General features: G+C 50.6%; 1 protein-coding gene across 1 annotated transcript in view; it reads left to right on the top strand.

The window, feature by feature from the left end:
- Positions 1-23,644, top strand: part of Igsf3 (immunoglobulin superfamily member 3) — an 89,746-nt gene extending 66,102 nt beyond the window's left edge. The window contains exons 7-11 of the mRNA XM_059265966.1: positions 1,249-1,653; positions 13,708-14,118; positions 17,816-18,223; positions 20,729-21,208; positions 22,842-23,644. Of these exons, the coding sequence (XP_059121949.1) occupies positions 1,249-1,653; positions 13,708-14,118; positions 17,816-18,223; positions 20,729-21,208; positions 22,842-23,092 (1,955 nt within the window). The 3' untranslated portion in view covers positions 23,093-23,644. The remainder of the gene's footprint in view (positions 1-1,248; positions 1,654-13,707; positions 14,119-17,815; positions 18,224-20,728; positions 21,209-22,841) is intronic.
- The last annotated feature ends 325 nt before the right edge of the window (positions 23,645-23,969 follow it).

The raw sequence follows: 23,969 nt of genomic DNA on the forward strand, positions 1-23,969 counted from the left end.
AGCTCCCTAGGGAAAGCCCGAAGACTCTTTGTGTTTCACCTACAGACTTTCAAGTATTTCATCGCTTTTGTTTCTTAAACAAACTACATATTTTCTAGACTGTAAACAATGTGCTACATACTCAGTTAACCTTCACAAGGACCCTTTACAGAAAGGAAAACAGAGGCAGCGGGAACTTAGATCATTTGCTTAATGTCACACAGCTGGGAACTGTCCTAAGAAGGTGACTGACTGCCTGCTGCAGAGTTGGTGCCTTTGACCAGTCTGATGATTCCCGTGGGCAGAGCAGCCCCAGGCAGGCCCTGGAATGAGGTGCACGTAGGTCTGTAGCCTGACTCTGCCATTCACTACACTCAGTATCAGGTGGTGTATTTGACTTCTCTGCACTCTGCAAAAGGGGTAGCAAGCCTGCCTGAAGTACAGCGTTGATCCAGTGACGGATAAAAGCCAAGCCCCTGACAGCAGGCCTAGCATGCAGCATTCAGCACATACCGGCCACCGTTAACTGTTGTGAGCAGTGTGTTCATCCACACTGAAGGTCCTGTGTACTGGAGAGTGAGTGTTAGAGATCAGGGATGCTTCCTAGTCAGCAAGGAATACTAAGAGACTCACAGCCCCCTCAGACCGCAGGGACCTCAATTTAGGAGTGATGCTTCACCCCACCTCAGGTGTCCATCTCCTGGAGACCAGGCCCTCCTGTCCTATGTCCCTTAGTACCTGTCTGATCCTTGGTTTTGCTGGGGAATTAGAGGAGGCGTTGGCAGCCTTCACCTGCCTACTTCAGTTCGTCATGCGCTAGAGGACCAGGGACAGCTATCTGGGTGTTGGGTATGTGCAGTGAAGGAAGTTGGCTCTGGAACTTCTTTTCCTCTGCTATTTTTGCACAGAATTCTGGGATTGCTAGGAATGATCCTGGCCATGTGGTATGAGCCCTTGAGAAGGCTCTGGTGTCTTACCCTAGAGGAAGATGTACTGTAAACCCACATGAGGACCTCAGGTCTCACTGGGAGGAGACAGGGATGGGTTGCTTAGAAGAATAGCCTGGGCCCTCTTTGTGTGAAGTCTTAGGAACTGTTGAGTTGGGCCTCAACACAGTACCTAAAGAAATAGCTTGCCTGTGACAAGAACGCTTAAGAACTTGCAGCCTCCACTCTGCCTGTTGGCTTTGCCAGGAGGCCCGTATTTGATGACACACTGCCCCGGAAAAGCCAGGTGCTGTCTGTACTTCATCTCTCGCTCTCCCTGCAGACACGGGCTTTGCCGTCACAGCCATCTCCCGGACTCCAGGGGTGACCTACAGCGACTCCTTTGACTTACAGTGCATCATCAAACCCCACTACCCATCCCGCGTCCCCGTGTCAGTGACATGGCGGTTCCAGCCAGTGGGCACAGTTGAGTTCCATGATCTGGTGACCTTCACACGGGATGGAGGGGTTCAGTGGGGAGACAGGTCGTCCACCTTCCGAACTCGGACCGCCATCGAGAAGGCCGAGTCCAGCAACAACGTCCGCCTGAGCATCAGCCGGGCCAGTGACACAGAGGCCGGCAAGTACCAGTGTGTGGCGGAGCTGTGGCGGAGGAACTACAACAATACCTGGACGAGGCTGGCAGAGAGGACCTCCAACCTGCTGGAGATTCGGGTGCTGCAACCAGGTGGGTGCTCGGGCCGCAGTGCCTCCCTGCTATAGGGCCCAGGTGGGTCTACACGGCAGGGTGAGACACATGGGGGTGTGCTGATGTGACATGGTGGGCCCGCAAGGGTGCGTGCTTATGTGGTAGGAGACACGAGGACGTGTCCTTAAATGACACAGTGAGACAGGAAGATGTCTGCGCATGGGATACGTGAGACACAGGGATGTGTGCTTACGTGATAAGAGACTTGAGGATGTGTGCTCCTATGACATGAGATACGAATGCTTGTTCTTACCTGACATAGTGTCATGTATGGAGGCATGTTCTGCCATGACATGTGAGCCATGAGGATGTCTGCTTATGTGACATGGAAAGACATGAAGTGCGTATGCTTGCCTGACTGGGAGACGTGAGGAGAGAAACCGAGCCCTGGCCCAGCATCTGTTTCCCACCTCTGAGAAACTCAGATCACCTGTGCTCCCTTTCCTTGGTGGACAGTTCATGTCTACTGCATGTGTTTTCTCCCTGTGTGTATATTTTCCTTTCCTTCCCACTACCCCCCCCCCTTTTTGTGCATTCCAGAGTAGGTGGAGGGCACCAGGACACTTGGTAGATCCTCCAGTATGTGACCCCTAAGAACAGGACATTGTCCTGCCAAACCACAACCCCATACATAGTCCAACTCGGGAATTCATCATTGGTGCCGTCTCACTTCTTAGCTATGTCCTTCAGTGTAACCCCCACCTCCAAGGAGACTTCAGTGGGGAGCACACGGCACTTAGAGTTGTATTGTCTCTGCACTCTGTCAATCTAGAATAGTCTCCAGCCTGCAGCCTGCTCTGTGTGTGTGTGTGTGTGTGTGTGTGTGTGTGTGTAGACACTGACATTAAAATGTGGGCGGGCCACTCCAGGCTTATAATCCTGGCCGTAATTTTGTGTGGGGTTTCCTTGTTCCTTGTTTAGGAACTTAGAGGAGAAAAGAAAGACAGAGGTATTTGTTGAGCTTCTTTGTCCCCGATGGGGAAGAACAGCCCTTTGATTGGAATTTCACATTCCCTGGAAGAATTAAAGGGGCTAGCCTGAGGTCGCAGGGCTGGTCACTGGAGGAACCATGTGGTCTTTTTCATAGTCTTTTCTTGTCTTGGAACCTGTCCTGTGGGCTAAGTTTGAACTCCTTTCTCCTGGAAGCCCAGTCATCCCGAAGGTGCTAACCTGGGGAGCGTCCTGCAGCGGAGGTTCCTCCAGACACCTTCATCAGGTTTTCCACTGGCTTGAGGAGTAATGTGGCTGGCTAGGTTGGAAGCTGTTGGAGCAGAGAGCCCAGTCTAGGATGCTGCACCCCTAGAATAGAAAAGGCCCCTAAAGCCGGGCGGTGGTGGTGCACGCCTTTAATCCCAGCACTTGGGAGGCAGAGCCAGGCGGATATCTGAGTTCGAGGCCAGCCTGGGCTACCAAGTGAGTCCCAGGAAAGGCGCAAAGCTACACAGAGAAACCCTGTCTCGAAAAACCAAAAATAAATAAAGAAAGAAAGAAAGAAAGAAAGAAAGAAAAGGCCCCCACACACAGCCAATGGTGGTGGTTAGAACTTACAAACAGTTGGGTTTTTTCTTTCTGTCCCACTCACTCACTCTCCCCTACTATGATTAGTGCCCAGCCTGGTCCCTTCAGAGGGCCACACACAGATGGGGAAGTTTTCAGCAATGTGAGGTTAGAAGGTGGTGAGGTCTGCGTTTATCCTTCCCCTTGCCTGACCCCGTCACAGAGGCCTCTTCTGTACCACATTAGGAACAAAGGGTTTTGTAGATGTTGAGACCCTCTCCGGCCAATTAGAGTTGAACTGGGCAAACCGGATGCTGAGGAAGAGGCTGTTCTTCAGTGGGTGTTCAGGTTAATGGACTAAGTGGAGACCCCACTGGATGTAAGCTCTTGTGCAGGGTGTGGAGATACCGCTGGCTGCCGTAGGAAGTAGAGTACTTAGGGATGGTAATTGTGCATTCTCGTTGTCTTGTCTGCCACTCGAGGTCAGTGTTGTGAGCAGCAGTGCCTGTCCTGGTTTTGCAGCTTGGGAAGGTAGCAGAGACAGTGCCCCCCGAGACCTTGCTTGCCATTGCCCTGCCGAATAACCCCTGCTGTCTCCTTGTTTCTGTTACTACTTGGAATCGACTAGAACCCAGAAGCACGTGTGTGCACCTCGTTCATTAGGGTTCTCATTGTTTGGATTCTGATTCAGATTTATGGGACTCTTTTGACTACTATGAGCCGTGACAAAGGTGCAGAGCTGAGACTCAGCCTGAGGTGAGAGCCCAGATACATCTGCTCTTCCCATCACCATCTTATTGACTGTCGTTGCCCGTGGGGTTAGGACTGCCTTTGTGTCTCATACACATGAGATGGAGGGGTCCAGAGAGGGGCAAGTCCTGCTTTCCAAACTTGGACTGCCATTGAGAAGGCTGAATCCAGCAACAGCATCTGCCTGAGCGTCAACATGCCACGGAGACTCTGTGGCTTCACAAGTAGTGGTTGGCACTGGGCACTTTTGAGCGTTCCAAACTGCCACCATCTTCAGGAGCCTCCTGGGCCTGCTTGCAAAAAGATCATTCCACCTGGGCTTCTTGGCCATTGATTCTTCCCTCATTGAAGGAGGGGTCAGGAAGGGTCATGGGACCCTCACCTGTGTATCCGGATGCCCTTCCCACCTAGTTGTATCGCAGTTCTGCGTTAATTGCAGGTGATCCCATGGGCAGGCTAGAGTAGACAGGTGGGTGGAAGACTTAGGAGAGTGGGTTCCATCTGCACAGCTGTGTCTCTGGACCATTGCAGCTGGGTGAACACCTTCCAGTGTGCTTGCTGTGAAATCATCCCTGCTCCTGCCCATTAACCCCTCGCCTGCTGCTCTGTAATTGAGCTGGATAAAGTCAGTGCCCAGGTGAGCTTTGGCAGAATTGAATTCTGCTTTGCTCTTGGGACCTGGAGGGGGTGAGGTGTTGCCTTGTCCTCCCTAGGGAAAGCTCCTGGCAATAGCTGTCACAAGGTCTGCGCTTACGGCTACACAGTAACACACGTGCTAGCCCTCTGGAGGCTGGGAAGAGCAAAGGTAGGCACCGGGAAGAGCGTGTGGCTCCCAGCATGGCTGAGACACCAGGGAGGGCGCATCCCTGAGTGTTCTGCCTCCTGTGGTAATTATTTAGGCACTTATTACCGAATACTTTCCAAAGAGCTTCTTCTCCCTAAAGGCTCAGCCAGTTCAGCTAGTCCAGGTGCTTTCTTTGGGGGCAAGGAGACTGTGTACTGGAGACAGTATTGGGTCCTTGGGGTGTGCTCTCTCACTGAGACTTTGTGGTAACTCCAGGAGGAAGGTATTTAGTTTCCGTTTGATAAGTGGACAGGCAAACAGTGCCCTGCCCCCAACTTCACCACCATCAGCAATGAGTGGGAGATTGGGATTTGAACCAAAGTGTAAGTATTCCTTAATGAAAAATGCTGGTAGTGGAGATAGTGCCCTTTTTTAAAACCATGTAATCACATCTTACTAAGCATTCAACCTCGTGACATCCTTGATGGAGGATATTTTTCCTTTCAGGTCCTTGGTGTGTGGAAACCACAGCACTGGTAGGATTAATAACAGTAGCAATGTGTGGCCGTCACCATTGTAAACGCCTTGCTTCTGACAACTTCATTCTCCTTTAGTCCATGCAGGGTCAGTGGGTGTGTGGGTGCCTGACACAGCTCCCAGATGAGGACTCTGCCACCCAGGGTGAATAAGTTGCCCAGTGACTCATGATGAGTGGCAGGGCCAGGATTCAAGCCTAAACAGGCAGTCTGGCCCCAGAGCTCCACTTGTAATTTTATTATGTACTTTGTAGACAATGAGCCAAATTTATACTTACTTGTGTTTTCTTCTCCCCCGGCATCCTTTGGTACAGTGTGTGTGTGTGTGTGTGTGTGTGTGTGTGTGTGTGTGTGTGTGTAATGTAGGGCTTTGTGTGTGCTAAGCAAGCACTCCACTCCCAGGGCTGCACCCTAGCACCAGGTACTTTATGTGGGTGCCCTGTCTGGTTTTGTCATCCATGGCATTAAGGCCACAAAGCATTTGGAGCTTTGTTGACACACAAGTTGTAAAAGACAAAAATCCAATACATACCTCTTTCAGGTTCCTTTATTTCTTCTCACTTCTGCCTAAAGGTGGCTCTAGGACCAGGGGACACCAGTGCCAGCCTCCTTCCTCCAAGCCTGGGTTAGCATCTTCCAAAGAGATACCATCCATCCCTAAAGAATGTTTTAGTGAATGTTCTTACTTGAGGAGAATCAACAAGAACCTCGGGCACCGGTGACTGACTCCGCCCATTTATCATCTGCTTCCACTGCTGTAAAGTCCTTTGCAGTCAAGTGCCATGTGGTCTGTACCCAGACTGCTCCCTGCCAGAACCACTGATGGGGACCAGACTACTGCTTTTACTTCACCAAGCTCACTGGTTACCTGGAATGGGCGACTTGCTGTCAGAAGTGACTTGCTGTGGTCTACACATGATCGAATCCCTAATTCTCCAGGTTAGGACATTCCTACCTAACAAACTCATCTCATGCTACCCTCTACCCTAAGCTCTCTACAAATACTAACTATGTGTTCCTCACTAGTCCTAGCAAGTAAGTATTAGTCCCAATTTTACCAAGATTCTTTCTCAGTCACACAGCCAGTGATCTGGGAGACCTGGAATCCCACCCAGGCCATGTGGTTCATCATTATTTTTAAAAGCATGAACTGCCCCACCCAATGTGTCCATTGCCCGTCCATGGCCCATTTTTCATTGGCCACTTGCATTCCATAGGCGTGCTTCAGAGCCTGTGATCCCAAGGCAATCGTCAACCTCCCTTTCTGTGCTTGATTTAGTCTGCTCTTATCTGAATGATCCCGTGGAGCACTTAGGCAAGACTTAGCCAGTCCAATGTGTTCCATTCTTGTTCAGTTTTTTTTTTTTCTTTCTCTCTTAACTGTGAAGCATCATCTTGCTTCCTTCTGATTTTCTTCAGTTCCAAAAACACCCTCCAATTTCACATGGCTAAATACAGAAGCAATAAGGGAAATGTCAGCATTCACTTTGCAAATGTTTATGACCATCCCTTGGTCTGACTATTAAATATTGTGCATTAAAATTGACAAAGCAATAAACAAGCCTCCAGGCGGACAGCGTCCGTCCGGTGGTAGAAGCCTGCTTGTCAGTGGGTGTATTCTGCTGGGATCCGACTGATGGGCAGGCGGATGAATATTTAATGCCCTCTGCATGTTGCCAAATCCGTTTTCTTTGCGTTCACATTGCTGACCTGGCAGATTGAGCCAGCTGAGGGCCCTTCCTATGACTGTGTGCGTCCGTGGTATGTGAACATGCGCTGTCCTTCACAGAGGAGTGGCCCTGCATTCTCCCAGGGCCGTCTCGGTTCTCTTCCTACCCACGCAGCTTCTGCCTGTTGTCTCTGCAGGACAGAGCAAGCGTGAGTGTGAGAGCCCCAGAGGAGTTCTCAGCCCTCCACTAGTGCCTCAGCCTTCTTGCCACTGTGGCAGCAGGAATCTACCTGATGTGTGTTACTGGTGTCAGCTAGTTAGGGTCACTGCTCTGTCTGCAGACAGGTCAGGCGGGGTAGGGTGTGCCTGGGATTCTCCTAATCTGCTGTCTCCCCTCCCAGCCCCTTTCTGCTTTCCCTCTGCCCCAGCCCTCTCTACCCCTGTGGGCATGTCTGAGCATCTGCTGGGATTGCAGAAGTGGGTATCACACGGGGCTCCAGTGCAGACTGTCTGGAGGAGGTTACAGATGGAAGTAGGCAATGCATTCGGACCTTCCAGATGTGGGCCTGAGCCAGAATGGGCAATGGAGTAGGCAATGCATTCGGACCTTCCAGATGTGGACCTGAGCCAGCATGGGCAATGGAGTAGGCAATGCGTTCGGACCTTCCAGATGTGGGCCTGAGCCAGCACGGGCAATGGAGTAGGCAATGCATTCGGACCTTCCAGATGTGGGCCTGAGCCAGCACGGGCAATGGACACATCGGGTGGGGCAGTTCATGCTTTTAAAAATAATGGTGAACCACATGGCCTGGGTGGGATTCCAGGTCTCCCAGATCACTGGCTGTGTGACTGAGAAAGAATCTTGGTAAAATTGGGACTAATACTTACTTGCTAGGACTAGTGAGGAACACATAGTATTTGTAGAGAGCTTAGGGTAGAGGGTAGCATGAGATGAGTTTATTAAGTAGGAATGTCCTAACCTGGAGAATTAGGGATTCGATCATGTGTAGACCATATACCCTTTTAGTAAAGATTTTCTTTTTAGTGTGTGTGTGTGTGTGTGTGTGTGTGTGTGTGTGTGTGTGTGTGTGTGTGTAGGAACACAGGTACTTCAGAAATCCAGAAGATGGCATCAGATCCCCTGGAGCTGAAGTTACAGGTGGTTGTGAGCTGCCTGACCTGTCCTGGGAACTGAGCTAAGGTCCTCTGCAAGAGCAATATGTACTCTTAATAGCTGAGCCATCTCGCCAGCCAACGTGTACCTCCTTTTAGATGACAGTTTGCCTTTACTAACCTGAAATGAAGTTAAATAAAATTCAGTGTAATTTTCTAGTCGCATAACCTTTAAACAGTGTCAGGTTCCCCCAGTGGTGCTCTTTGTTTATTTTTGTTTGGTTTGGCTGGCCTCAAACTCGTGATCCTCCTGCCTTAGCCTCCCAAGTGCTAGAATTATAAGTATGTGCCACCACATCTGGCTAGGAGGACTATATATATATTTTAAAGTTTTTGTAGCAAAATGCATCTCACCATAAATAACTACCCAAAGACAGTGACGAGGGGGCACAGCCATGGCTGGAGGGGCTGTGCATGCTGCCATTAACTGCAGTGACAGCTACTACAAAGGGGGTGACTGAAGAAGATAAAGCTCTCTCCTAGTTGACCTTGTGTATTAAAAACATGAGGGGAAAGAGTGCTGTATTTACTATAAGAGTGAAGTAGCCTTTAGGCTCAAAGGCAGAATTCTCACTCGTAGAATGTCATTTGAAAGTCATACAGGACACGGGACAGAGCTTTACTGGAGAGAATTTGAGCCATTAAATATCTCCCACTTCCTAAACCAGTGTAACAATCAAAAGACTTGCTGCTTCCAGATCCCCGTGAAGATGCGTGGTGTGTGGCAGGGGAGTAAGGTAGCTGTCTGCCCTGTGGAGAACTGCTGTCCCAGGGACAGGATGTCAGCTTGGGAGTGACCACCCCCTTGCTTTCTCTTTAGGAAGTTCTCCTTGGCTGGGGCAAAGGCTGGGGGACTCATCTTCAGGCTGACAGTCTGAGGAAGAGCTTATCAGAGACTGGATAGGTCGTGGCCGTGCAGAAGGACAAGAGCAGGAACTGAGGCATCGGCACTTCAAGCGCAGTCCCTTCATGAGTGGCAGCTGCTTTTGCTGCTCGCTTCCCAGGGTGTGCGTGCATGTGTTGGTGCATACGTTCGTGTGTGCATGTTGAGGGAGGGGTGTCTCCTGATGACCTGCTTCCTTGCACTTCCTGCCCCAGCCCCTGGCCTCCTCTGTCCCTGGCATTCCCGTCAGATGTTTTAGAGAGAACGGAGTCTCCCTTCCTCGTCTCCATTCTCTACCCATCTCTCCTCACCTCTCCTCTGCTCTTTCCTTGCTCTCCTGCCCAGAATTATCTGCCATGCTGCTGAACCTGTGGCTTCTCACACTTGAATGCACCACAAGGGCCTGTAGGCTCACAAACCCACAGGTCCCCGGGTGTCCCTCTTCCCCCTATTTCCGACCCAGTATGGTTCTAACAAGTTCCCAGGTAGCTTTGCTACTTATCCACCAGTTCCTCTCTGAGAGCTACAGGTGGGCAAGATAGAGAACCAGCCCTGGGACCCCACAGTGTTGGCCACTCAGCTTTGTAACTTCATCCACCATGCCTGACCACTGCCTCTTCCCCGATCAGCACACAGAGAAGTTGGCCTTGTTGCCTGCTCTGGGCTCCCTTTCCCTTTCTGTTTTCACCTGTTGGACACCTGCTCATGTGTTTCTCGGAGCCCAGCTCAGGGACCACAGCTTTTTTGCAAGGTTCTCGCTCTTTCATCACAGTCAGAATTAATGACCCCTCTTTTAAAAGATTAATTGGGTTTTTATTCAATCACCCATGTGATTAGCAATGATTGGGTCATAGTTCTTTTGCCCAGACATATGCAAAAAGGGAAGCCCTTTTAAAAATGGCCCTTGGTATAAGGCAGCTATGGTTACGCTTAAGGAGAATCGTTTACTGGTGGAGTAGGTGCCTTTCACATGAGCAGTGCACGCATGAAACCAGAGGATGGGGCAGGTTGGCTGGGGAACAACTGCTCTTCTCTGCTGCTGAGCGCCCCCTTTTCACTCTCTGTCCCCCATGCACCCTGTTCCTCCTGGCTCAGCAGCCTTTCCTGGGCTGACTGACAGACTCTCCTAGGTTTGATCCAAACCTGGGGTGGAAACTGTCCATCTGCAGCAAGAAAGGGCATTCCTGTGAATGATGGGAGCTGCTGGGAAGGCAGATGCTGGCGTGTGAGTGTACTGCACGGCCAGGCCAGCCTTCCTTGCCATCGGGCCAGCCCATCTCTCTGCCCCTTCTCCTGCTGCATTCTCTCACTTCCTGCTGCTTGACTGGAGATTAACTCAGCCTCACTTCTGAGTGTCTTCCTTTCGCCTCAGCATTCATTGACTCCAAGTCCATTTGCTGCGCAGCTAAGTCTGGGGTTTCCTTGGTAGAAGGCAAGTCTGATTCTCCTAAGAATCTTGTTCAGATGGAGATTCGGACGTAGTGGGCCTGAGAGTCTGTTTCTGAGAAACACCCACCCAGTCGTCTCATGCTGCTGGTCCACAGCACTTCGAAGTTTTTGTTTATGATTACTTTATGTATATGGTTGTTTTGCCTGCATGTATGTCTATACCATGCATGTGCCTGGTGCCGGAAGAGGGTGTTGGATCCCTGGGCCTGGAGTTACAGATAATTGTGAGCCTCCTTATGGGTGCTGGGAATTGAACCTAAGCCCTCTGGAGGAGCAGTGAGTGCTCTTAACCACCGAGCCACCTCTCCAGACTGAGGATTTATTTTATTTTTGTGTGTGTGTGTGTGTGTGTGTGTGTGTGTGTGTGTGTGTGTGTGTGTGTGTGTTATAGGAAGTAGGTACGTGGCATAGCACACCATGGAGACTAGAGGACAACTGATGGGATCAGTTCTCTTTGTCCTTGGGTTTGAACTCAGGTCACCAGGCTTGGCAGCAGGCGCCCTTATCCTCTGAGACAGCTTGACGGCCCTATCTACAGCACTTTTAAAAGTTCAGTTGCCCACTTTTATCAGTGTCCCATCTAATGATGGGCTTTGATCTTGGGACCAGAAATAGAAACCAAAAGGGAATGAGAAGAGCTAAAACTTACCTAGTATTCAGGGTACACCCAGCCTGGTACTAAACTCTTAGCTACTGCATTTAATCTGCCGGGCACTCTGGGTGAATTAGATGCACACTTCTAGTGATCTTATTTGCAGATGAAAACACGGGTCCTTAAAAAGCCCAGGCTGTCCTAGCCGGGAGGGAGACGAGGCTTGCAGCCGCTCCTTGCCCTGGGCAATGCTGAGACAGGCTTGTGAATGCTTCCTAATTAGCCATGGAGCCTCCTGACTCCTCCAGGCTTCAGGACGTGTCCTCCCTACCCTGGAGATATGGGAGGAAATGCTGAGCTTAGAGTAAGAGCTGACCCCCTGCCCGTCTGTCAGACATGTACCAAATTTCAAAAGTGCCTCTCTTTTAAGCTCCCCAATACTTCACAATATTTTGACATGGGATAGCAAAAAGAGAAAAGAAAAAGAAAAATTGGAAATGCTTTGAAATATTTCTCTTCCTTGGCTTCTGGTTTTCTGACCATGTGACTGAATTGAAGTTGAGTCATAGGATTCCAGTTTAACATATGCGGTTACTATAGCAATTGAGGTTTCCTTAGTAACAGTTGCAAAAATAATCTGGCCCCAATTAATAATACATGTTAAAGCTCTTTCTGCTCCACACAGAACAACCCAGTTCATCTGGCCATACACCAGATAATTCAGGTGGTGTTGTCTGCACTGATTGAGATACCGTTTGCATGTGGGGAATTGGGTCGGAAAGGGAACAGGTTGTTTCAGGACTCACAGGAGTCCACTTGGAAAAGTTGACCATCAGGCTAATGCCAACCCAGGCTCCAAGATGCCCAGTGTGCCCTGAAGCACTCTGTGTTTGAAGAAAAGAAAAATAGATGATGCTAGAGTGTGGGGCCATGGCCCGTCTTGATGTCTGTGTGTGAATTCAAAAGTCCTTCACAAGGAGAAAGTCTGCCTCAGCAACACGAGACAGATCCTCAGAGGTGCTTTTGTAGTAATGGTGCTGGGTGTGGGACCCTGCTCTGCCTTCTCGCCAAACTTTCATATTCATCCTGAACATCTGTGTGTTCCCCGACACACAGAGGAGTGGTCTGTGGCATCAGAAACTCTCCTTCCTTACACGTGGGACTCAGCCCTTGAAGCCGCTAATGAAACAGGCCAGCTAGCTGGCCAGAATCCCAGGGTCACAACCAGGGGCCCAGTCCCACACCTGGACAGTTTCTGCGCATTCCAGCTGCTGGACTCCAGCCTTAAGGAAATGGGCTGCCCAGCCTGGCCTGGAGATGGGCCTGGCCAGTCGGCAGGGGCCTTAGCTGTTTCCTCGCCGCGGGTCCTGTCCCATAACCTCAGCTGGCAAAGTGGTCCGGAATCAAGGTGTGAAGAATGGAGTGTGGTGGACTCCTGCCTTGATTATCGGTTCACTGAGAGAATTGCCTTCTCCTTTCTTCTTTTTGTTGTATTTTTCTGTTTTCAGTAGGAAGAAGTAGGTTGGTAAGGAAGAGCAGAGGCAAGTGTGATGATATATAGGGTAAAATCCTCCAATTATCATCCTAAGATACATTTTACTAGAGTTTGGCTTCTCGACACCTTAAAGGTGAATATCGTCTCCATTATCAAGCAAGGATCTCTGGAGTGGGCCATCCCTATTATTATTATCTGGAGTGGGCCATCCCTATTATTATTCTCTGGAGTGGGCCATCCCTATTATTATTCTCTGGAGTGGGCCATCCCTGTTGCTTCTGGACTACGATAGTAAGGGAAGCGAGGCTGGTTCTGGCTCCGCTCCGTCCGTTGCTGTCCTCTTCAAGATCTGCACCAACATCCCGTAACTGCCCGTTGCCGCATCTCCAGTATCCTAGCAATCATCGAGGGAGGGCTTTTTGCTTTCTGAAGCTTAGATACTGTGCTAGGCTCTAGGGTCCAGAAGTAAGGGGTTCCACCAGCAGTTAGCACTGTGAGACTGAGACTGTCCCACTCTCAGGGTGTCCTCAGCTTTTTACAGCCCTAGTGGAACCGTGGGTGATGGGAAATGTCAGCTGGCTGAATGGAAAAGCTTGATCTCTGTTCCTGGGAGCTGAGCATCTAGGGGAGGGGAGAGATGGAAGTGTCGGGGGTGGGGGGGACCACACAGCCTGGGTACCAGAAGGCACCAAGGGAGGAAAAACCTTGCCTGGTGGGATGGGAGACAGAGAGGGTCAAGAGATGGAGTGGGAAGAAGAGTCTGGCGGGGAGGCGGCAGAACAGCAGGCCAGTGGCCAGGGCTCAGGGCAAAGCGTGTGGGGCGGGGGAGCGGTGCATGTGGAGGGGGAGTCCTAGGAGATGAGTCAAAACAGTTAGGCAAGGGCCAAGTTCTGAGCGGGCTTCTTCGTGCTGGCCAGGTGAATCTTACTCTGTAGATTCTACAGGCAGTTGGGAGCCATTAAACTTTTTAAGCAAGGTCAAGCTCTGGGCAGATTGGTGTCTTGGCTGGGGGTGGTCAGCGGTGCACGGAGAATGGACAGGGGGGCCAGTAGATGGGTGGCTAACACTGGGGGAGGTCGTGAAGGATGTTCACTCATGGTATATTCCCTGCTGGACCGACCCGGTCTCCCAGCCGAGACGTGAGCTTGGGACGGGCCTCGTTTCCAGGACTGTCGGCCCTCTGAGTTTCCCTCTTCCCTTCGCAGTGACGAAGCTGCAGGTGAGCAAGTCGAAGAGAACCCTCACGCTGGTGGAGAACCGGCCAATTCAGCTCAACTGCTCCGTTAAGTCCCAGACCAGCCAGAACTCGCACTTCGCCGTGCTGTGGTACGTTCACAAGCCCTCGGACGCAGATGGCAAGCTCATTCTCAAAACCACGCACAGCTCAGCCTTTGAGTATGGAACCTATGCCGAGGAGGAGGGCCTGCGAGGCCGGCTGCAGTTTGAGAGGCATGCGTCAGGGGGCCTGTTCAGCCTCACTGTGCAGAGAGCTGAGGTCAGTGACAGTGGTAGCTACTACTGCCACGTGGAGGAGTGGCTGCTGAGCCCCAACTACGCCTGGTACAAGCTGGCCGAGGAGGTTTCAGGGCGCACCGAGGTCACCGTGAAGCAGCCAGGTAAGCGTGTGGCCATCATGGGCCTGTGTGTTTACTCCAGAGACCGTAGGACCTGGGGAACTCTGAACACACACACACACACACACACACACACACACACACACACACACACACACACTCTCTGAGGCTGCCACAGAGGCACCCTGGGTGTGGTTGTAGATGCACAGACTGTCAATTCTGATGCCCTGCAGGCCCTGTACCAGACCTGCTGTTGTCCTGATGCTGAGTTGAGCATCCTCAACGCTCCTGTGGGAGCTTCTTCAATGAGATACTGAGGCCAGCTGAGGTCTCCAGAATGCAGACAGGCAGGTGACCTCCAGGGCGACAGCTGATTCGCCCCTGCAAGCCTCAGTTCTGCTCTGGGCAGCCCTGGCCAGCTTTCTGCCTGTAACGCCCACCCTGGAACAGTTCGTGAGAAATCTGGTTATTTCGTTCCTAATGTAGAGAGGCCCCTCAGACTCTCTCAGTCAGCCTGGCTTCCCAATTCCCCTTGTGGTGCGGCCTTCACTGCACTCTCTTCCTCCGTGTGTCCTGTGGGTATTGTCACCCTCTGTCCTTCCTCAAGGGCCAGGAGCACAGTCCTGTCTGTTTTTGTGGTCTCCTGTGCCTGTAATGAACCCCTCCTTCCACTTCTCCAGTTTCGTCCCATCCCCAAGACTTCACTCGGCACCACTTCCAGGAAGTCTACCCTGATTTCTCCCGTATCCCTTGTCCACACAGTATGGTAATTGTCTGCATCTCTTCTGCAGTACGTCATAAGCATGGTGCAGTCAGACCTGTGTCTTTGCCTTCAGCCACTGGCATAACATCCTTCGTACATACTGGCCGATGAAGGGATTGGTGGTGACTTTCTTTGAACAGCACAGGGCCTGTGTACTACTATTTCAGCATGGAACATACTGGGCAAAGATACTCGTTTACCTCTGTCTTCCTCTGAGAGGCACTCCTATTTCATTTTAACTTAAATAGCACCCATCACTGGTTCCCCTTCCCAGTTCATAGCACCCCTGATAGTCTGTCCATTTACTTATTCATATGTCGGTAATTGTGAAGCGCTTTTCATGTTTATACCTCCAACCCACTTTTTAGCTACCTTATGCTGTTTATGTATTCAAACACACACATGTATGCATGCACATAGGCATATTTGTTGCCTGGGTCTCTACTAGATGAAGCTCCTTGAATTATCAGGGACTTTGTTTCTTCATCAGACTCCCAGCAAAGCAATGGGACCAGATGTGGCCTGATGCATGCTGGATGTAAAGACACCATTCCCGTCCTTTCGCAGAAGATGCCCTGTGTTCTGGGATCCATGTGGCACACAGGGGCATGTTCTGTTGACTGTTTCACTGGTACATAGAGCAGGAAGTCCATCTCTGAGGTGCTTTCTGTGGCCATCCCATGACCTGGGTCCTACCTGCCTGCCAGGCCCCGGGATGAACGTCTCAGTTACTCAAGCTGCGCTCAGACTCACCATGTAATCCAGGCAGGCCTTGACCTTGAGATCTACTGCCTCAGCCTCCCAGCTTGCTGAGGTTGCAGCCCATGCTGCAGTGTGTCACTAGGGCCTTCTGAGAGCTGACCAGCAGCTGCTGTGAGGCCTGCAGGGATCTCGCTTGCCCTGCCTCTGCCTTCCATCCCGGTTCTTCTCCATTAGGATAATGTGAGTTTTGCTCCTGTGATCCCACTTCCCAGGGATAATGTGAGTTTTGCCCCTCTGATCCCCACCTCCCAAGGATAATGTGAGTTTTGCTCCTGTGATCCCACTTCCCAAGGATAATGTTATTTTCGCCCCTCTGATACCCATCTCCTAAGGTTTCTTCTCTCGTCTCTGGTCTTTTTCCTTTCCTCCTTTGGTTTGATGCCAGGAAGGTCCTCTTGGGCACTAAATATATTGAAGGGGTTTCTCCATCTAAGCCTGCTGCCGAGCTAAGTGAGACAATCGAAAGGGCCGTGAGGATCCCCATCAGCAAGCATAGTGACATCTCTCCTGTGACAAATCTTAGTACAGAAAATTCCCAGGATGCTGACTACAACAGCTTTTCTTTTTCAGTTGATTCTATGGTTTGCATCTTTCTCTCTTTTTTTTTTCTGCTCCTTGTCCCCCTCCCCTTCTTCCTGATGAGAAAGCATACATTACTGAGCCTTTGCAGGCAGTGGGGACCCACAGTGGAAAGCATCGTAGTCTTGCAACTCAGATACAGTGCCAGCGTTAACATCTCATATGTATATTTTGGCCAAACTGTTTAAAAATAGAATCATTTTGGGTTTTTGTTTTTTTGTTTTTTGTTTTGTTTTGTTTTGTTTTTGCCTTTTATTTGTACCAGCAATCTTCTGTGTGGAACACACCATCCACACAACACTGAAGTGCAGAGAGTAAGTGTGTCGGGTTCTCCTCCTCTTTACAGGTCACTCGGGGATGCTGGTCCAAGGCTCCGTTGTGTGTTTACAATCATAGCTGTTAGCATCTTTTCGTACAGAGAGGTTCATTCGGGTCCTTTGTGCAGCTGCAGGGATGCTACTTCTTCCATGTCGGGAAACCTTGTTGGTGGCTGTTTACACTGCCCAGCCTCATCAGTACCATCTTTCCTGTGCTGATATCCCATTGTTTCTCTCCCCACCTTGAAAGAGAAGCCATTCAGAGGCCCAGTGTCTATGCATATTAAACTGGGTTTTCCTTGGCAGTTCCTTTATGGTTCTGGCTCTGCATAGTCCATTTATCATGTGGTCAGACTTAAAAATTTACTCCTCACACAGGCCTGCTGGTGTGGGCTTGTAATCCTAGGTTCCCAGACAGCTGACGCAGGAGGATCACCAGTTCAAGGCCTGCCAGGCTACAGAAGCTCAAGGCCAGCATGGGCAACCTAGTGAAACCTTGTCTCAAAACACAGTGTTCAAAGGGTTGGTGGACTGTCCTGCTCACTGTTTTGTTGCTGTGAAGAGACACCATGACCGGGGCAATTTATAAAGGAAAGCATTTGATCGGGGGCTTGTTACAGTTTCAGAGGGTGAGTCCATAACCATCATGGTGAGGAGCATTGGCAGCAGGCAGACAGGCATGGTGCTGGAGCAGTAGCTGAGAGCTTACATCTGATCCACCAACCCCAGGCACAGAGAGAGAGAGAGAGAGAGAGACAGACAGACAGACAGACAGACAGACAGACTGGGAGTGGTGTAGGCTTTTGAAACATCAAAGCCCACACCTGATGACACACCTCCTCCAGCAAGGCCACACCTCCTAATCCTTCTCAATAGTTCTACCAATTGGGAACCAAACATTCAAATATATAAGACTATGGGGGCCATTCTCATTCAAAGCCACAGCGATATTTCAGTAGTATAGTACGTGCCTAGCATGTGCAGGACCCTGGGTTCAACTTCGAGTTTACCCCTGCTGGGAGAAGGGCTGTCCGTGCCCTTGCCTGCCCCTTCTCTTGCTAGCTACCTCTTCAGTCAACCACACACTTTGGAGTCTATGCAGTTCCTCTTTTATCGCCTGTTTGCCCTCCCCCAAACACCTAACGCCCTTAGGGAAGGGTTCTGAACGCGTGGCCAGGGATTCAACACACTTAGGGTGCCGTGTTTGAGAAATGTATGAGACACTCTGCTGTGCCCCAAGGGCACCCGTTAACTGCTCTCTCAGGGTGCCGTGCCCTGCTTTTCGTCATGTCACAGTGTCTCTCTCTTCCCTGTTCAGACAGCCGTCTGAAGCTCAGCCAAGCCCAGGGCAACCTGTCTGTTCTGGAGACCTGGCAGATCCAGCTGGAGTGTGTGGTCCTGAACCGTACCAGCGTCACCTCCCAGCTCATGGTGGAATGGTTTGTCTGGAAGCCCAACCACCCAGAGCGGGAAACAGTGGCCCACCTGAGCCGAGATGCTACCTTCCACTATGGTGAACAGGCCGCCAAAAACAACCTCAAGGGCCGACTGCACTTGGAGAGCCCGTCTTCCGGCGTGTACAGGCTCTTCATCCAGAATGTGGCGGTCCAGGACAGCGGGACCTACAGCTGCCGGGTGGAGGAGTGGTTGCCCAGCCCCAGTGGTGTGTGGTATAAACGGGCTGAGGACACAGCTGGGCAGACGGTCGTCACAGTCATGCGACCTGGTAAGGCCCCTAGCCTTCCGTGTTAAGAGTATTTTGAGTGTTTGAAAGGCACTTATCCTGTCGCTGTGACCAGAGAAGCAACTTCGGGGAGGAAGGGTTGGTTTGATGGAGACAGCCCGTCGTGGTGGGGTGTCGTGGTGGGGTGTCGTGGAGGCAGCTGGGTCACACTGCATCTGGTTAGGAAGCAGAGAGAAGTGGATGCCGCTGCTTAGCTGGCTTTCTCCCTTTCTGCCTTTGGGTCACCAGGACCCCTGCCTGTAGGGTGCTGCGGCCCACATTCAGGGTAGGTGGGTCTTCCCTTCTTGGTGATCCTCTCTGGAAATGCCCTCACAGATATGCTCAAAGGGGCGTGTCCTAAGTGATTCCAAATACGGTCAAAAATAAAGGTTAACTACCACGATCCTGAATAAAATTTTAGTTAAGACATGATTTGCAGGGGCTAGAGAGATGGATGGCTCAGTGGTTAAGAGCACTGGCTGTTCTTCCGGAGGACTCGGGTTCAATTCCCAGCACCCACGTGGCAGCTCACAACTGTCTGTAACTCCAGTTCCAGGGGACCCGACACCCTTACACAGACAGTGCACATAAAATAAAAATAAATCCTTTTATTAAGAAAAGGAAGAGATCATTTGCAGTTAAGCATATGAACATTTATATTGTACATTCGTATTCTAAATTCTCTCCACTTGTTTTTCCTATGAATGGGAAATCGCACATCAGGCTTTCTCCTCAGGTGATTAGATTTCTTAATTAGAATAAAAGCCAGCAGTTAATTATTCTAGGTCATAAGACTGTTTTCCTTTTAAAGCATACATTCAGATGGGAACAGGTGGTTGATATGACGGAAACCTTGAAACAGTAGCCATGTGTTCAGAAGTTAGGCTGGTGGGTTTACTGTGGGAAAGAATAGTTCTTTAAAAGGCAGAAAGTAGCAACGTACCTCTAACCTCCCTCCTCTCCCAATCATTTTATTGGCACTAGTGACTTTTCCGTGTGGCCCTTTGTTCCTCGTGTCTCTATCGCCATTTCTAAAGTGTCTAAACGCATATAATTACTGGGTGCAATTATTGTTACATTTAACACATAATTAAGCCTAAGATGTGCAGAGTCCTCATGTCTCCTGCAGCATCACAGCACCACTGAGCCTTATCAGAGCAAGGAGTCAACCATCCCTTAAGGACATGGCATGGAATTGAACTTGCGACCTGTCAGTGCGAATGCCTGGCCTTGTATCTTCTGGGCATCTTGATGTTCACTCTCGTGGTCCTTGTACCATTGCAAGTTCTTCCCCTTGTGGCGCCACATCTAATTTGAGCTGATGTTAGAGTCACAGCTGTGTTGTGCCCCAGTCTGTCTCAGGAGAGGGGCATTGATTGACTTCACCGTGCTTGGCCGTGCTGGAGGAGAAATCCCCTCCTTGGAGTTTTCTTTTTCACGTACACAGTTGGCTGTTTTGCTGCTGGTGGTGTTTTGAAACCTTTCCTGGAGGCCGGTGCGTGTCTTTCCCTGGAAGTAAAGTGTAGAGAATGGCTGCTGAGCACACTTCCCCCAACTCCAACTCCCAGCCGGCAGATCACTGGGGAAGCTCTCCCCCCCCCCCCCCCCCCCCCCCGTGGAGTGGGAGGAGACAGACACTTAGGGAGATCCAGCTAGGTCCTTGCCAGTTAGATTGATGTTTAGTCTTCCTCAAACCCCCAGTGGGAGACTTCTCTAACAAGGGAAATGAAACCCAAAGGAGATTTCTGCACAGCTGATGAGAGCAGACGGAGGGGCCAAAAGTTTCCATCCTGCCGCACTGTGTGATCCTGTGTGGTCCTGAAGCCTGAGACCTGTACACAGTCTAGATCCCCTCCATCCTCCCTCCCTCCCACCCTCCCTCTCCCTGGTTTATCGATGCATTTATTTAATTAATTTACTTGTGGGGGTGGTGAGACAAGATCTCACTATGTAGCCCTGGCTGTCCTGGAATTCTCAGGCCAGGCTGGCCTTGAACGTCCAGAGATTTGTTTGCCATTGCCTCCCAAGTGCTGGGATTAAAGATGTGTGCCACCATGCCCTACAAGAAAAAATTTTTAGATTTTTAAATTTTATTTTGTGAGTTTTTTGTCAGCGTGTGTGTGTGTGTGTGTGTGTGTGTGTGTGTGTGTGTGTGTGTGTATGAGTCACATGCGTGCCTGGTACCTGCAGAGGTCAGCAGAAGGTATTGGGTCTCCTGGAACTGGAGTTAAGGATGGTTGTAGACCACTATGTAGCTGCTGGCAGTTGGACCCCAGTCCTCTGCAAGAGCATCAAGTGTTCTTAACCATGGAGCCAGCTCTCCAGCACCCTCCCTTTCTCCTGCAAACCCATGGCATCTGGCTTATTGACCTGGGTTCTGGGGCAGCTTGGACTCAGGTCTGTGTGGCAAGCTCTTTTACCTTTGGAGACACCTTCCTGGCCTGTTTGGTTTGTTTTAGGGAAATGAATCAGCCTTTTCTCCCTTCTCTGTTCCTTGTCCCTCGCCAGACGCCGCCCTGCAGGTGGACACAGTGGTCCCCAATGCCACGGTATCCGAGAAGGCAGCTTTCCAACTAGACTGCAGCATCCTGTCGCGATCAAGCCAAGACTCCCGCTTTGCTGTGGCCTGGTATTCCCTAAGGACTAAAGGTGGAGGAAAAAGAGGCAGCCTTGGCGTTGAAGAACAAGAGGAGGAGGAAGAGGAGGCATCGGAAGACGAGGACAGTGGAGATCCAGCAGAGAAGATGGTCCTGCTGAGCGTGGGACCCGATGCTGTCTTTGGTCCCGAAGGCAGCCCTTGGGAGGGCAGGCTGCGTTTCCAGAGACTCTCACCCCTGCTGTACCGGCTCACGGTGCTTGAGGCGAACCCCCACGACACAGGCAATTACTCCTGCCATGTGGAGGAGTGGTTGCCCAGCCCTCAGAAGGAGTGGTACCGGCTAACAGAGGAGGAGTCGGCCCCCATTGGCATCCGGGTGCTGGACACAAGTGAGTTCCCCCAGTTACAGAAGAGGGGTGTGACTGTTGTCCCTGCAAAGTCTAGAAAGTAAACTCAGAGCCTGGTTGTGGGTTAAGCATTTTTCCTAACTGCAGTGGGCATTTACTAGTAGGGTTTGAGATGTAGAATTTGACACACTAGCCCACAGAGCTGACCCTCAGGTTACCCATGCACCAAAAACAAACAAACAAACAAACAACAACAAAAAACCAGGGCTAGGAATTAAAGTGATGAGGTACCACATGGCTTTTATGGTCAATCTGACCTCTACCAGAGTCTGTTTCAGTAAGATCTCATTGTGTGAGTGTCTTGCTTGGTGTTTCTTTGTTACATGTTAGAATGCCAGGTCGGTGTGCAGTGACTTAGCAAGTGTTTCCAGATTCACAGGAGCGGGCAAAGAAGTAAAGCCCGTCAGTCATTCCGTCCCCCATGTTTCCGGGTCACTTTTATTTTGGAGGATGACTTAGGGGTGGGTATAGTAGATTTTTCCTGGTCACTGGGACCAGCCTAGAAAGACAGCCGGAGGAGTTTGGAGGCACACGACAGCAGCCTGTTACCTCAGAATGGCCTGGAACACAGTTTCCTTCCTATGAGGGCCTTTTACTCTGAACACAGACTGGAGGAAATACTCTTTTGATTGCCCGTCTGTCAAAACATAGAGTCGCTCGGGCCGAACATGGTGTTTGTTCTAGTAGAATCAGCTTAGAATCCAGGAACCGAAGAAATCTCAGGTTCTCATCCTCAACCAGTTCGCTCTACCCCGTCATCTTGATTTGCAGTTCAGGTGCTCAAAAAATCTCTGCCCGTATCACCTCCTGTCCATATCATGTTAAGTGACATTGAAATGTGTATGGGTTGAGAGTGGTTGACTGTCAGTCATTTGATATAAATTTGCCAACCATCAGTACATGCTGACTTTTCTTAATAATTCCAATGGTGTACAACCGTATGATAGGAGGGGAAACAGAGCCTGAACCAAATGTGCACCCCGTGTCAGGAGTGGAAGTGCTGAGGACACACTTGACCTGCCTCTGTGGACACCTGGGATAAGCTTCGTGAAGGCAGGCCGGGTTCCTGCCAAGGGCTAATACTGACCTGGTGTCAGGGCTCCTGGCTGTAAGTCCCCCCCTGTGCAGCCAGACACTGGACACCGTCCATGGCCCACAGTGGTATGTGAGTTGATAATGGTAAGCAAGTGCCGTTCCCAGTACAGCTGCTCCTGAAGCAGGCAGGAAGGGAATGTGCTAGACTCCCCGGCATAGCAGTCTACGGTAGACCTAGGCACAGAAGGGCATGTTAGATACCCTCTTACAACGAAGGAAGGTAAGAATGAATGGGAGTCAGCTTCTCCACCACCCTAGACACCGGCCAGTTCACGGTCAGTAAGCTCGAGTGTACATGACTTTCCCGGCAGACGTGTTGATCTCAGTGGAAATGGAGACTCTGCAGCATTTGAACTTAAGAGGCATGAGTGCTTGGGGTGTTGTGAGAAAAAGAACAGGGAAAAGTCTCCCAGTCCCTGGCGGCGGTGGGGAGGGCTGGGAGAGTGTTTGGGGAAGTCTCAGGAGCAGGCCCGGGCAGTCCAGCCTCCCGTCTCATGGTTGGTCCCTTGCTGCCTTCCAGGCTCCACCCTGCAGTCACTCATCTGCTCCAACGACGCCCTCTTCTACTTCGTCTTCTTCTACCCTTTCCCCATCTTCGGCATCCTCATCATCACCATCCTGCTGGTGCGCTTCAAAAGCCGGAACTCCAGCAAGAACTCGGAGGGGAAGAACGGGGTGCCCCTGCTGTGGATCAAGGAGCCGCACCTCAACTACTCCCCGACTTGCCTGGAACCCCCTGTGCTCAGCATCCATCCAGGAGCCATAGACTAAGGAGGGTGGCCCCCTGCAGACATTGCCCATGGCAGGGTCAGGTCAGGGGAGCCCTGTGGGCTTTTCCTCGCTGCTCCGTGCTCTGTGATTGGACAGACCACAGCACCCGAACTCTGCAGTTTCTCTGCAGGAACCAGTCAGACCTGGACCGTGTTGGAAGATCCCAGTCGTGGAGATGACTGCCTCCAGGCGGCAGTCCTGGTTAGCTGTTTGCACCCAGGTGTCGTGATCCCAACGCCCTAGGTTTCTAGTTTTTGGTTTTGGTAACGTAGTGCGTAGCTCCAGGGGCCGCATCTACTCACCAGTCTGTCTAGTGTTTTCGGACCGGTGCTACGGGGTTTCCTGTTCAGTGTAATGTACTCTTTTAAGCCCCTTTGGTCCTCTCCGTGTGGATCTCATAATGTTGTGGAAGAGTTTTCTCTCACAACCGAAAAGCAAGAGGAAGACGACTTTATAGTAACAAGAAATCTCTTCCAAGACGTTTTTGTTTTTGCACATTTGAAAATGCCACCCGTGGATCAAAATACACCCAAACATTTTTTTTTTTTTTTTTACTTTCTTAGCAAGACTTGAAAAATATGTGTAGCGTGGGCCCAATTTGTATCTTATCTTTTCCCTCAGCTGGAGTTGTTGGAACCACTTTATAGTCAAGATGAAAGCATTGAATTTTGCTTCAAAGAACTGCACATGTGCAGAAGAAGCCCCGCGGAACCTGTTAGGATTAGATGGTATCCAGCCAGCTGATCTACCAGGGAGGCAAAAGGGGACCCCATCCTTGCCAAAAAAAAAAAAAAAAAAAAAAAAAAAGCAAGCCAACCTGGAGGCCAGGTTGAGGGCTCCAGATGGTGCCCAGTTTCTGAGAGTCGCCCTGAGTGTA

This window comes from Peromyscus eremicus, chromosome 6 (genome assembly GCF_949786415.1).
Source record: "Peromyscus eremicus chromosome 6, PerEre_H2_v1, whole genome shotgun sequence".
Taxonomy (NCBI): Eukaryota; Metazoa; Chordata; class Mammalia; order Rodentia; family Cricetidae; genus Peromyscus; species Peromyscus eremicus.